Source organism: Theobroma cacao, chromosome 5 (assembly GCF_000208745.1).
Source record: "Theobroma cacao cultivar B97-61/B2 chromosome 5, Criollo_cocoa_genome_V2, whole genome shotgun sequence".
In the NCBI taxonomy this organism is placed as follows: Eukaryota; Viridiplantae; Streptophyta; class Magnoliopsida; order Malvales; family Malvaceae; genus Theobroma; species Theobroma cacao.
This window is the reverse complement of record NC_030854.1, coordinates 16,838,025-16,851,600: the sequence shown is the minus strand read 5'-3', so window position 1 is coordinate 16,851,600 and position 13,576 is coordinate 16,838,025. Positions and strand designations below refer to the sequence as shown.

The following is a 13,576-nucleotide window of genomic DNA, read 5'->3' as shown; positions in this document are numbered from 1 at the left end:
ATCCGATAAGCACTCCTAATTTGTCACGTCCACTCCGCTGGTCTTAGTCTTAGTCGTTTATGGTTTTGTGGGCAATTGTGTTGCTGGTTATTTTTGTTAGTTTATTTTGTAAGGGTTTCAACCCAGTACATTAGCATTTTCTGTTTTTAGTTAAGCACAGGTGCCCTAACTTACATGCTAATGTGCAAGGAATGTAAATATAGTTGTTACACATAAATATATGAAAATGAATCAGTTTATGAGTTGCAAACTAAAATGCATGTATATTATTTAAATTTCAGTCTTGTTGCACTTATATAAAAGAATTCCATTGTGTTAATAATTGTCAATCCAATACTCGATTTTTGAGATTCGCTTGAGTCTAGCAGGTTTCGCCTTGTAACGGTATGATAGTTTGTGTTTGCATTTAATTCTAGTAATAATTTTCATTTTATTTTGAAAAATTAAAATATTTTCTTCTTGTCTTTATAAATATAAGGTGCAAAATTTCATGTTTTATCAATGAAAACAAAATGTTCTTACTTCCAATAGTTTTAAACAATTTATTTTCCTTTTGTTTTCAAAAACCGCAAACATGTTATCACGTAACTAAAACTATTAAAACAAACCTCACCTATTGCATAAAGAAAAAGAAAAAAAAACAAAAAGCCGCGTGAAGACAAATTCCAGCATGAGAATCAAGGATTCTTGACCGTGACGGCATGTTGGCTCAGCCAGCTCGGCTAGGAATTGGATATCTGGTGGATATTTGGTAATTGTCTATAATTATAATTAATAATAATAGTAATATAATATAATCTAGAATAAGAAATACTACTAGAAATTGCTATTAAAATGAATAAAAGGAATTAAAATGGTGAAAGGCAAATGGGTTTAGAGAGAGAAAGTGAATATGGTGAAAGGGGAAAGAAAGGATAAAAGATGGTTAATTTGAGTTGGACTCAGATTGTTGCCATGAATGGAGGAAGAGTTGGAAGAGATTCCTGCAGAGGAATTGGAAATCAACGACCAAAGGAAAAAATAGTGAAAGGGAAAAATAAAATAAAATTAGTTAATTAAATTTATAAATATAATTTTATTTGGACTAGGAATAATAGTACAAGGGCAGGAGGAGGAGAAGAGTAGAGGGGCGTGAAAGCCGCGAGGAATTGAAACATCCGCCCAACTCAGCCTGCGTGCAGTTTGCCAGCGCTTTTTTCCATTTTTATTTTTGGAGAGAGAAAGAAACAGAAAACAAAATCTTTCAGAGTTTACGCACAACAAAACACAGGGAAGACAACAAGGTTGTCTCCTTTTCTTTTTCTTTAGAACAACGAAGAAAGGAGAAAACAAAAAAAAAAAAAACAGAGAGGGAGAGGGAGAATCGTAGCTTGGTACTATCCGTCTTTGTTGTTGTTGGCAGAGAGACAGGAGAGAGGCAGCAGCAGCAGCAGCAGCTGTTTTTTGGAAGTTGGTCCGAAAACCATCTCTCTGCCTCTCCTCACTGCTCACACAGCTATGCTTTGGTTCGGGATGTTTGGTATTAATTACTGAGATATTTGGCCTTTCCTTCTTCTTCTTCTTCTTCTTCTTGTTTGTCATCAATCATCATCTTCGACTCAATTAGCTATGGCCCTGTATAGCGATCATAAACCCAAGAGGCTTTATCGAGTTTGGAAAGGGAGCAATGTGAGTTTCTTTCTTCCTTTCTCGTTCCTTTCAATTGTGATGATAATTCTTTTTTGGCCCTTTTGATTGTGCACTGCGAACTATGATTTAACTACCATACGTTACTCTGTGGGACACTATGACTCTCTTTTGCTTGTTTCTCTAATAAAGAATGGATGCTCCGAATTTTCTCATCATTTCCTTTAAATATCTTGTTTTAGCTCAAATTCTGAATCCTGGGTTTGCTTGGATTTGCAATTTGCAAATTGTCCCTTTATTGAGAATAATAATATATAATTAAATTAACTTAAGAGATAGCTGCAGCAATAATAATACATTGCTTGATTAATCATCCATCGCACTTTGACGTGGTGGTGAATGAACCTTTCTTGAATTCAATGAGAGCCTGCAATATTTCTGTCTTCACTTTGTCATCATGTTTACTCTATTGTCAATTTGGAGATTCTTGATTTACCGTTCTTCTCTTCTTCCATCCCCCACTCACACCCTCCTAAAAGCAAAATAAAAAAAGAACAAATAAATAGTCTTATAACCCTCTGAATTCACATTGTAAAACTTTGAGGGGATTGTGTCTGCTCAATCAGAAGCGTAGCCATGAATACTTTCCCTTTTGTTATTATTATGACTAATTTCAACTAATAAGGCTTTTGTCATTGTTCATTTTGTTTTCTAACAGAGATTCTTTTGTGGTGGGAGATTAATCTTCGGTCCTGATGTCGCATCATTGTTTCTATCCACACTCCTTATTGCTGGCCCTGCCATTGCTTTCTGCATCAGGATGTATATAAAAATCAGAGATGAAAATACCAAACACGTTGATCGCTGTTATCCCATATTAGTTGTGGGCGCCATACTCTCTGCATTGGTGAGTTTTAGTTTCTTGGGCTTCTAGAGATGATCACTGGTACGGAATTATGCCTGCCAAATTTTATTCAAACCAGTAAACATGTATTCTGAACATGGTCTTTTCATTCAATTTATTTTACATTCTGTAAATTTTTTATTTTTGCACTTTATCTTGTAATCACTGTTCTTGAGCAACAACCTAAAGGCTCCTGAAGGTGATTAAGTACTTAAGTAGTCATCGCTTTATGAAGAATTCTATTTTGTGGACATTCAATGGAGACCTAACTGCATTTTTATGAAAGAAAGCAAGTCAGCTAGGTGTATAAGGACTGTCGTTATGCTACCTGTAGCCTCTTTCATATAAGTGGCCTATGGTTAAGTTTGCTTTTGTTTTCCATGGCCCTTGATTTCGTATCATTTGCATTGCGCTGGTGTTTTATACATATAGAGGTCTGTGTATAATACCTGCCTCATCTTTTCATTCTTCATTGGCTTCAATGAATGGTATGTTCAATCATTTTCATTTTCTGTTGGGAAATTAGCCAGTCTTAAAACATTTTCATTTTCTGAGCAAGTGCAACCCTCACCTTCACACCAGAATATACCAAATTGATACAATTCAACTTTTGGCAGGATTTGACATTTCTCTGCTTTAGCTCCGGTAGAGATCCTGGAATTGTACCTAGAAATTCAAAACCTCCTGAATCAGATGAAGCATTTGATCTGACTACCCCATCTATGGAGTGGGACAATGGTAGAACTCCTCATTTAAAACTTCCTCGTACAAAAGATGTAATAGTTAATGGCCACTGTGTGAAAGTGAAGTATTGCGACACCTGTTTGCTTTATCGTCCTCCCCGAGCTTCTCATTGTTCCATCTGCAATAACTGTGTTATGAGGTTTGATCACCACTGCCCATGGGTTGGTCAGTGCATTGGAATAGTAAGTTTAATTTTTCTTTGCAAACTTTGTTGTATACTAAATGCACTTACTGGTAGGAGGTACTTAAATGGTAATCCTGAAATATTTTTCTTGATGCGACTTCAGTTAGATTGGCATAAATATGGTATTTTATAACAAGAGATCAACTGGGCTTGGTTATCCAGAATTGTTTATATTAGAACAACTCAATTAAATTCTGTATTGGGCATTAGTTGTTGTCTTCTTACACTTGATTGGACATGCTAGCTCTTGATCCTTTCTCTCAAATATGCTGCTTGCTTATTCTCCACATCTTTAAACTGAGTAATGCTGTATGCACTAGAGGTAGGACGAGAGAGGGGGGCCTGCACCAAATTTGCATGAAATGGGTACTGTTACAAAGAAAGTAAAAAAAATTAGGGTTTTTATGTTAAATTTTTGGTTAACTAGGGTGAAAAGGTGGAACATTATAAGATTAATTTTGGTTTGTATGAAATTTGGTATGGCATTAATGCCATGATGAACAAACCAGACACTCAGAGGCTGTTTTGGCATGGTGAAAGGTAGAGTTTAAAGCTAAATTTGGATGGTTGATTCAAGTTGGTGTAATTGGGGATTAATTTAAAACTCAGGTACTAAGTGGACACAGTTGGCAACAAATAAGGTTGAATAAGGAGATTTTTGTAAGCTTCAATAGTGTTCCTTAAGAGTCAATTAGACTTGATTGCATCACACAAGCACAGGAGCAATAATGCTTGGAAAATCCTCTGATGATAATGCTCTACTTAAGTAGAGGATTATATTGATATATGCATAAACCTCTAGCACTCCTACTAAGGACTAGCGCTGCCAAACCTTAGTAGTACTTGATAAGTTAAAAACTATAATAAAACCTAAAAATATAGGAAGCTTAACTAAAACTTGTAGAATCCAAATTTGCAGTTTTTAGTAGATCGAGAATGCCAAGTAGCCCTAACACTTAAAACTCAAGTAAGAGAAAATAAAATAAAATTTGCAACCCTAAAGGAAAGGAACATATATTACACTTAACTGTGGTCTTAAATCAGTTCAACATCAAATGAAGACCACAATCCCAAATATTCTTGAAATATAATCTTGCCTTTTCATGAAATATTTTGTTGTATATCACCACTTTTAATTGGTATTGACAATTTGAACATTTTAAGTGCCGGTTCTCATTAAACCTAAACATCATATGTGGAATTTACATTATTCTTGTTGAGGATTTTAATTTATAGCCATTGGCTGCTGTGGGTTGGAAATTTTAATTTTAAAGATTTTTGTTTGTTTTTTTTTTTTTTTTTTATAATAGGGGGTAGGGGGATTTGAACCCTGCTCTTTGGGCTGGGGGATCATGCACCAACTAATGAGCCTATTTTAAAGATGTTTTGTTCTTTAATATTGTCTTCAGGATTATTACTTATCTAGGGATGTGCTCTGCTAAGTTGCACAAGTTGTAAAATTATGTTGCAAATAATGTTACTTCAAAACAAAGTTGTTGCACAATCTTGTGTATGATCTCTAAATGGATGACTCTAGTATTATATATGTGTGAAATGTTGCAAATTCCTTATTCTTGGTTGAAACTAATGATGCTTTTGACGTGTGTGGTGGTTGCAGCGTAACTATCGGTTCTTCTTTCTGTTTATATCAACCTCAACCATCTTGTGCATATATGTCTTTGTCTTTTCTTGGATCAATGTCCTTGAAAAGGAAATTGGCAATCATAGCAATATTTGGAAGGCTATGTCACATGATATTCTCTCAGTTTTTCTCATCGTCTACTGCTTCATAGCTGTATGGTTTGTTGGTGGCCTTACAATTTTCCATTTCTATCTGATTTGCACTAACCAAGTAAGCTTCTTGTCAAAGTTCCATGTTTCTTTGAACAAATGATTACCTTTCGTTCATTATCATATGATACTTTTAAGGTCCATGAATACTTTGACTGATAGTGCAATTTTGAATTGGCTGGATGTATGACAGTCTGTAACACATTTTGGGTTTCTTGTCATAAATGCATTCATAAATCTTTCACTAACTTATACTTATGGATGTCCATTGTTAGTTTCACCACTGTTTCTATTTGGTCATTGAGCCTATTTGGCTCAATGGGACTGTAGTAAAAACTGTTGTTGAAGTAGAGCTTTTGGAAAAGTGTTGCCTGATTGAAATTTTTGTGTCACTAAGAACACTGTTGTCTATTTAACTATTTGTTCAAATGTTCTATCAGCTTGTCATAGCAGCTCTTTTCCAAAGCTTTAATTAGAAGGTGCAGCTTTTAATCTTTAGAAACTTTTACTTTTTATAGAAACTAAAGTTAATTTTGAAAAACCTCTATTTTGCTCTACTTAGATTTCTACAGCAGAGAATCTGGTTCAGAAGCTGCCGAATAAGCACTTGAATTTTGATCAAAGTCTTTAAAATTATTGACTGTCTCAGAAGTCTAGATAATAAAGCTGTAAACTTAAGGAAGTGGATGAAAGGGATTGATGAGAAACTTGACATCCAAAGGAATGCAGTGTAGAGGCAAAAGCCTGAAGGATTAAACTGTTCAAGATTTTATGGGCTTAATTGTAATTATCTTTTAGATATATATTATATTCAATTATTTAGGTACTTTATACTGTGTTTTGCTATTTTTCTAAGTATTAGGGCTATAAGGTAGTATGTTATTTTGAAACTATATTAGAGCTTTCCCTTTCTCTCTAGTTTCTCCCTGTTTTCCATCATTCTTCATCGCAATCAACCAAAGGACATTTAACTCCCCGGGGAAGAAGGATTTGTGGACCTTTGTGTTATTGTTTGCATTCTTCTCTTCTCATGAGAGTTTTTATCCTCTCACCAACCAAGCAAAAAAGTAAACCAATATGCAAAACCATATGCTCTGACCACCATACCTTCGAAAACCAATTCTCATGCACAAAATCTGCATTTTTACCACAAAGTAACAAAATTTTTACAAAAAATCACAATCACCATGTTGTGCTAAGATTGAGAGTATAAAGGGGAAAGAGGAGAGGTAAGAAAGGAAGAAAGGAAATAAACTTATAGATAAAGAAAGCCTTTATTAATTAAATGTAATGCTTAAAGTAACAAGAATATATCTCATAACCAACCGATTGGTTGTAGGGAATACATCAACTTTAACATGTTTGTCGGTAGGTATATCAAGCCAATTAAATTTCCTATGTTGTTTAGTTTGTATTTGTTTTGCTATAATGTTTAGGCCTTTTCTAGCAATGTTCTAAGATTCCTTGAATCTGAGTTAAAGGTGTCATCTGCTTAGTGCAGGGCCAGTTGCTGGGTAGTTATTTAGATATTCAGGTCAATTAATGCCTCACCATTTTGCAGGGGCTGACTATCAAATATTTTGTTAGTGTCCTAATGTATGGATGAATGGTGTGGATAAGTAGATAAGAGTCTGTCTGGAAGTGCGGTAAATGCACTTGGGTCCAGTGCCATTTAGGGTGGGTTAGTACAGTGGGTAGTGCGCTAGCCGCTCTCCCAAATGGCCCTTAAGTGGACTAAGGGTGTGTGTGGCACTACGGGTGTGATGTGGTGAGGACCCTCTCCCACCACACCAGACCCACCCCCCCCCCCCCCCCATTTTACCCCAATTACCTGACCTCTCACACCTAACTGGTTGAGTATACTATTTCTACTGATATATATACATATATAAACATGAAACAGACATTCATGCATATATCACCTCTTTTTAGTGGTGCCTTTCATTTAACTTAGATATATGAGCATGTATAATGTAAGCCTAGGAAAATTCCACTAAGGATAGAAATATTGTACATAAAAACACTGATTTTTGACAAATAGGCATATGCATTGAACCTTAGAAGCCATGTAAGACCTTGGATATAATAGTAGCTTTTCGAGTTGTTTAATTTCTTGATTTCTTTACTTCATTTAATTTTAAGGGATAATTAATAATATTTTTTTTCCCAGTTCTTTGTTTGCACCATTTTTTCTATTTAATCTGCTCGACACTATTTAGGAAACATATTTTTTGTTCCTTTATAAATTTCTCATCTCAAAATTTGATATGTACATATCATTCAGGCATTATACTTATCCCATATGTATTTTTTTATTTTGTAATAATATAGATTTTAACTATCATATTTTCATTTACATAACAAAATTTTCTTTGTGCTTCATTTCGAAATAAGTATTTGTAATAGTGAATTTGGAATTGATGCTTTCTACAAATTATGGGGATGACTTTCAGTCGTTATGAAAAAAACTAATAAATATTCAATATACCTTATAAGAGAGTATAGATGTGTATTTGTTCATTTTAAGATCAAGGTATTTCAAATTCATGACTCAATAGAAAATTAACAAATTCTTGAAGTTAAGGGTAATCATAATAAATATATTCGTGGATATTACCATATTTTACATCTGAAATTTAAAGCCCTCCTCTCAAATTTAAGTTCCCAAATGAAGTGTTGGTTAAATGTCTTGAGTAGAATTTAATTTTTCTCAAATGTTTACTAAAGGATTTTACCTATTTTGTAGTTTGATTAAGGATTTCATTGTACTAAATTTAATTAAGGAAACTGCTATTTGATTCTGTTAGCCTTGTTAAGGCCAGCTACATGTCCCAAAATATGACAGCAGCTTATGTGACAGATTACAGGAAAAATTCTTTTTTTATTTTCTTTCTTCTTTTTCCCTTCTTTATTCTTTCATTTTTCTTCTTTCTTTCTCCAGATATGTTCCTTCTCACTAGCCATACATCTGCACACACCCATTACAACTCTTGTCTTCAACCAAAGGACATTTAATTCCTGGAGATGAAAGATTTGTGAACCTTTTATGTTACTGTTTATATCCTTTTCATCTCACGGGAGCTTTTATCCAACCACCAACCAACAAAAACATAAACCACTATGCAAAACCATAATCTCAGGCCACCATAGCCTTCGAAAAGCAAATCTCATGCACAAAATCTGCATATTTACTACTAAGTGACCAAATTTTTACTGAAAATCACAATCACAGTATTGAGCTAAGATTGAGAGTAAAAGGGGAAAGAGAAGAGGTGAGAGGAACTGCTAAGCTGCTGTCTTAGTGCAGCAAATCAAGAGGAAAATGGTGGACATAGAAAGAAGCAAGCGGAGTGTGGGTTTGCCCCAGTGCAACCAACAATTTAGACTGTAGGAAAATGATTGTGTGAAGTAAGGACAGTTAGATGACTGATTTGCAGAAATACAGAAAAGTAGAAAGGAGAAAAAGGAAAGGGAAAGAGTGAAAAGTAGACCATGGCAGATGTGATTGATGATTGAGGGGTGTGAGGAGACAAGGAAGCATTGATAATGTTTAGAGATGTAGTATGGTTGCGAAACAATCTGGAGCTTGGCAAAGTGGGACGACAAAGAAGATAAAGGAAGGGGGAAAAAAGGAAGAAAAGGACATAAAAGGTGGTAATATGCCACGTAGCTGCATTGTGTCTTTTTTTGATCATGTGGCTGGACTTAATAGAGCTTATAAAATCTGCTGGCAATTTTCTTCAATTCAATTGGAATTGAAATGCTTTATTGAACCAAATTGTGGGTGAAATCTTCTATTTGACATTTGAGCAATGTGCATACCCTAAATCTTCACTATTTTCTTTCTAAGTGATTGGTGCAAGTTAATTTAATTGTTGCCATTCTATGACAGCTATTTTAATTTCTCCATCCTTTCAGTTGAGCTAATTAATAGGAAATGTCTCATTAGTCCTTAGTGCTTCTGTTCAAATCATCGTGAAATGGCCTTCCTCTACAATCTTTCTCTCTCTCATACAGTCATTATTGTTCACTGCATTTTGTGTAGTGTGCCTGGTAAAGTTTCTTTGCCTTGTTTATTAAGCCTTTTTAATACCTTGAAGAAGGAAAAAGACTTTTCCATGATCAATGATAAACTTATTTTCTTTAACAAAACAATTTCTAAATAGTGTAAGGAATGAGGGTTACATATAATATCCTTAAATTGTTCTGTTTTATAGTTTTATGAGGATATTGAGTTTAAATTGCATTACTATGATCCTAAGTGACTTTTTAGGTGGAACCAAAACATGCCAGATCATATTTATGTCAAAGTCTACAACCAATATCATACATTCAGTAATACCAAATTTAAAATAAAATGAATTAATTGAAAAAAAAAACAAGAAAGAAGGCAATTGCAGCGATTAAACATGGAACAAAACTAAATATTCTTCAACTAGTTCTTCCTCCCATGTTTCTTTTTATTATGGTAGATTTCCCTGCAAAAGTCTAGGGCACAACTTTAGCATCAAATGACATGATTGCATGATGTTTATTCATCTGCTGGTTGTTGAGTTTTGATATTTCTTCTCCAATGTACTGAAACTTGGTTGCATTAGTTCTTTCTAAACACGGGCTGTTTTCTTCTTTCTGCCTCTTTTTTATTGAGATTTTTTTATAATTAAACTTCTATTTATCTTCGAAAAGAGAAAAGAGTGAGGGGACGAATTGAGCAGAAGCAATTTCCCTTATGTTTTCAGTTAAATGTCTAATTTTAAACCTCAAGGGGCAAATTTGTTCTACCTCAAACCATGGGGCATATATCTGTATTCTACCCTTGAAGTTTATATCTTGTTTACAGAATGAGTGTTATGATTTTGAAACTCATAGAAATCTTAAGAAGTCCATGGAAAATCTTAACTGAAGATCTCTCTGTCAATGCTGATTTATAATGATTTGAGGTTTTGAGCAGGAACTGTCTATCGCAATGCAATGTTGGCCCCCTCAATTTGTATTACGTTTTTTTGTTCAAGGGGTTTTAAAACTGTTTCTGTTTGATGTTTGTCACCTCACTGCTTAAGCATATTACCTTTTAAGCTTTTGCAACTCTAATTCTCATTTATCCAATAATAAAGTGATCATAATTCTCTGTGGTCCATTTGGGAACTTGTATTTTTGAGAGTGGGATATGGATTTGCATTTTAGAATCCAAATTCATTGTCTGTGAACAGCTTTAGATCGCTGATTTTAACCAACTGCAAATTTCAAAAAATCCAAACTTCATTGTAATGAAATTGTCAAATGCAGCCCAATTTCAACTCTCTCCCTTCTTAAAGTTTAAATCTTTAATTTTAATCTTAAATCTAAACAATGGATTTCAAATTCATGACTTCTGAGTCAAATAATTTGAAATCTGAGATATTAAAATTCAAATCCAACTCCAAGTTTAATTTCCTAAACTCAACATTTAAGATAGTATTCTTGCATACTAGTATTTCTACATGTTTCTTTGCATTTGACCCTTGGTTTGTTTTGTTTCTGAATAATAGTGATTGCATTCTTATCCATTTTTGAACAGACTACATATGAGAATTTCCGGTATCGATATGATAAGAAGGAGAATCCATATAACAAGGGAACAGCACGAAATCTTGGTGAAATATTTTTCTCCAAGATCCCACCTTCATTGAATAAATTCCGTTCATTTGTGGAGGAAAGTGAGCATATGGTTCTGGGATCAGTGACTCCAAACTTTGTGGAAGGTCGTATTAGCTCGAAGGAGAAAATTGACATTGAGATGGGAAATAGGCTTGCGGAGGATTCTGGTAATTCGCTTCCTGAAATCTTGAGAAATTTGGATTACGTTGATTTGGAGGACGAATTGAAGACAAAGCAGGAAGCGGGAACATCTTTTGATCCATTCTTTCTTGATGAGCAAGATGTGAAAAAATCAGTTGAGATCTCCATTGCAGGGGATGACATGGTAAGAACTGAGCAAAGTTCAGCTTCTGAAAATGGAGTTAGAGAATTTTTGCAAAATGACACTACTGAAGATGGAATGAGATCTGTACAGACCTCTACTCCGGGAAATGAAGCGGATACAACAGAGAAAAATGTAGAATGTTGCAATTCTCATCCAACCATAGAGTAATCTCTTTGAGTACAAAAGTAATCTTCTTATTCTCTTCGCTCATTTTAAGTTAATAATTCCTGTGCCAATTTTATATTTTAATTTTTGGTGACAAACACTGGCACAAATGATACTTGTACAAGTTTTGGATTAAGAACAGCTTTGGTTGGGGTTGAGCATTTTGAAATGAATGTGAATGATTTCCTTTTCTTCTAAATTGCAGTAGTGTCTTAGATGGGAGGACTGTAAGTTGCTGAAAAGTAGATGTGGAATACAAGCTCAAGAAAGTTGTTAAGTGGTTGGAAAAGCGGCAAAATACCTGTCTAGTTTAAAGTTCAAACTCTTGTTTGTTGTAAGTTGTAAATGTCACATTTTGGTCGAAATAATGCAGAAAATGCAGCACACATGGTGTCCGTGAGCATGAAAAAGGTTTGTAGTTTGTGTTGTAGGTTTATCATTTCTTACGTTGTTAACATTTTTTTGAAAAAAAAAATCTTATATTATGATTTAGAAGAGATTTATCTTTCATCAGTTAGAATAGTGGAATGTCTAGAACTAATTAATCTAAAATGTGCTTGTTCCATTTCAACAGTGATATGTAATTATGTATTTTCTTATTTAGGGATGTGCTTGCATTTTGCCCTTTGAGCAGAAGATTCATGCATTTCTCATTCAATTAAACGTTGGGGGTGCAGTCGTTATTATGCATTCTTACATCTTGAGTTCTACTAGTCTTCTCTTCTCACTCTCAAAAGTAGTAGGAATTATGTTGTTATGAAATTAAAATTGTCGTTTTCCTTGTGCTAGCAGATGGTGTTATGCAATTTAGGCTAGAAGAAAAATGGCAGAAGGGGAAAAAAAAGGTTGGAGATTATAATTAACAATTTCCGGAAATTCGCTCATCAAACTTTGACAAAATAATTACGAATTAGATAATTGTCGAGATATATTTTCAACATTGCTAAATTAACCAGTTTAATTCATTGATATGGTTAAGATGTAAAATTAATCAAACAAATAATCATTATAAATTTCAAATTTAAAGGTTGATATTTACTTTCAGCCACATGATTTGATTAAAGTAAAATGAGGTTAAATTCAAAGATTTAAAATTTTTGTAAATAAATAAAATATATCTTAATCAAGTTAAGTTGGTAATTGGTTAAGTTGTTGGTCAGGTTCTAATTTAAAGAGAAATGAAAATATTTAGTACAAAATGTCAACAATGATCCATAAACAAGAAATGTTAGAAAGGTGCACAGGGTTAGAAACCAGACAAGGTTTATAAAGCGCATGATTGGAAAGCATGCTAGGTAATAGGAGCATATGATTTCCATTTGGCATGCAAAGTTGGAATGTAATTGGTATTAGAAAGCATGCAGGGTTGAAGAGCGCAGAAGTCAAAAGCATGCAGGTTTAAAAGTGCAAATAATAAGAAAGCATGCAAAGTTAAAAAGTAGGAGCATTTTAAAAATAATCCTTAAAGATAAGATGTTTTAAAAAATAGCTCTCTTTATAATTTTAACTATTTTTAATCAAGTTGGACAAAATTACCCTTAATGAAATTACACGCTATAATGTTACACGCCATGTACAAAAATATGTTACATGTCATGATTAGGTTGTTACACGCTATGTGCAAAAATATGTGACACTCCATAAAAAAAGTTGTTACACGCTATGTACAGAAACATGTGACACGCTATGGTTAAGTTGTTACACACCATGGTTAAAAAAAGTTGTTATACGCCATGTTGAAAACAAATACTGTTATTACACGCCATGTTAAAAAAATATTATTGTTACACGCCATATTCAAAAACATTTTGTTACACTTTAATGTTTAAAATGTTGTTGTTACTTACAAACCAAAACTTCAAATCCTCTCAACTCTATTCATTTCTTTTTTGTTTTTTTTTTTTGACAATTTGGCATCGATTAAAGTGTTTCTAATATATTTTCAAAAATCAAAATATAAATTTTCTTATCTAAAGCACCTATTTGAACTAAAAAAAAAAAATTTCTTTTGAAAACCTAGGTTTATAAATTTCAATTTTTTGAGTTTATTGCTGTCTAGGTCTCAAATTGATTTAATTAAAAGCTATTTCAAACATCTGTGATCATTTTTACTGTTTTAGTTTTACCCAAAATACCTAAAAATCAAATTTCCCAAATAGCCACCCACCAAGCACATCAAAACCATTGCTTGGTGTCTTAA

The 13,576-nt window shown here is 33.6% G+C and overlaps 1 protein-coding gene across 1 annotated transcript; it reads left to right on the top strand.

Annotated features, from left to right (window-relative positions):
• Positions 1,111–11,993, top strand: LOC18598552 (probable protein S-acyltransferase 4). The gene is made up of 6 exons (XM_007028117.2): positions 1,111–1,668; positions 2,345–2,533; positions 3,148–3,456; positions 5,077–5,310; positions 10,807–11,396; positions 11,582–11,993. The coding sequence occupies exons 1-5, from the start codon at positions 1,609–1,611 to the stop codon at positions 11,377–11,379; spliced, it is 1,365 nt and encodes a 454-aa protein (XP_007028179.2). The 5' UTR covers positions 1,111–1,608; the 3' UTR covers positions 11,380–11,396; positions 11,582–11,993.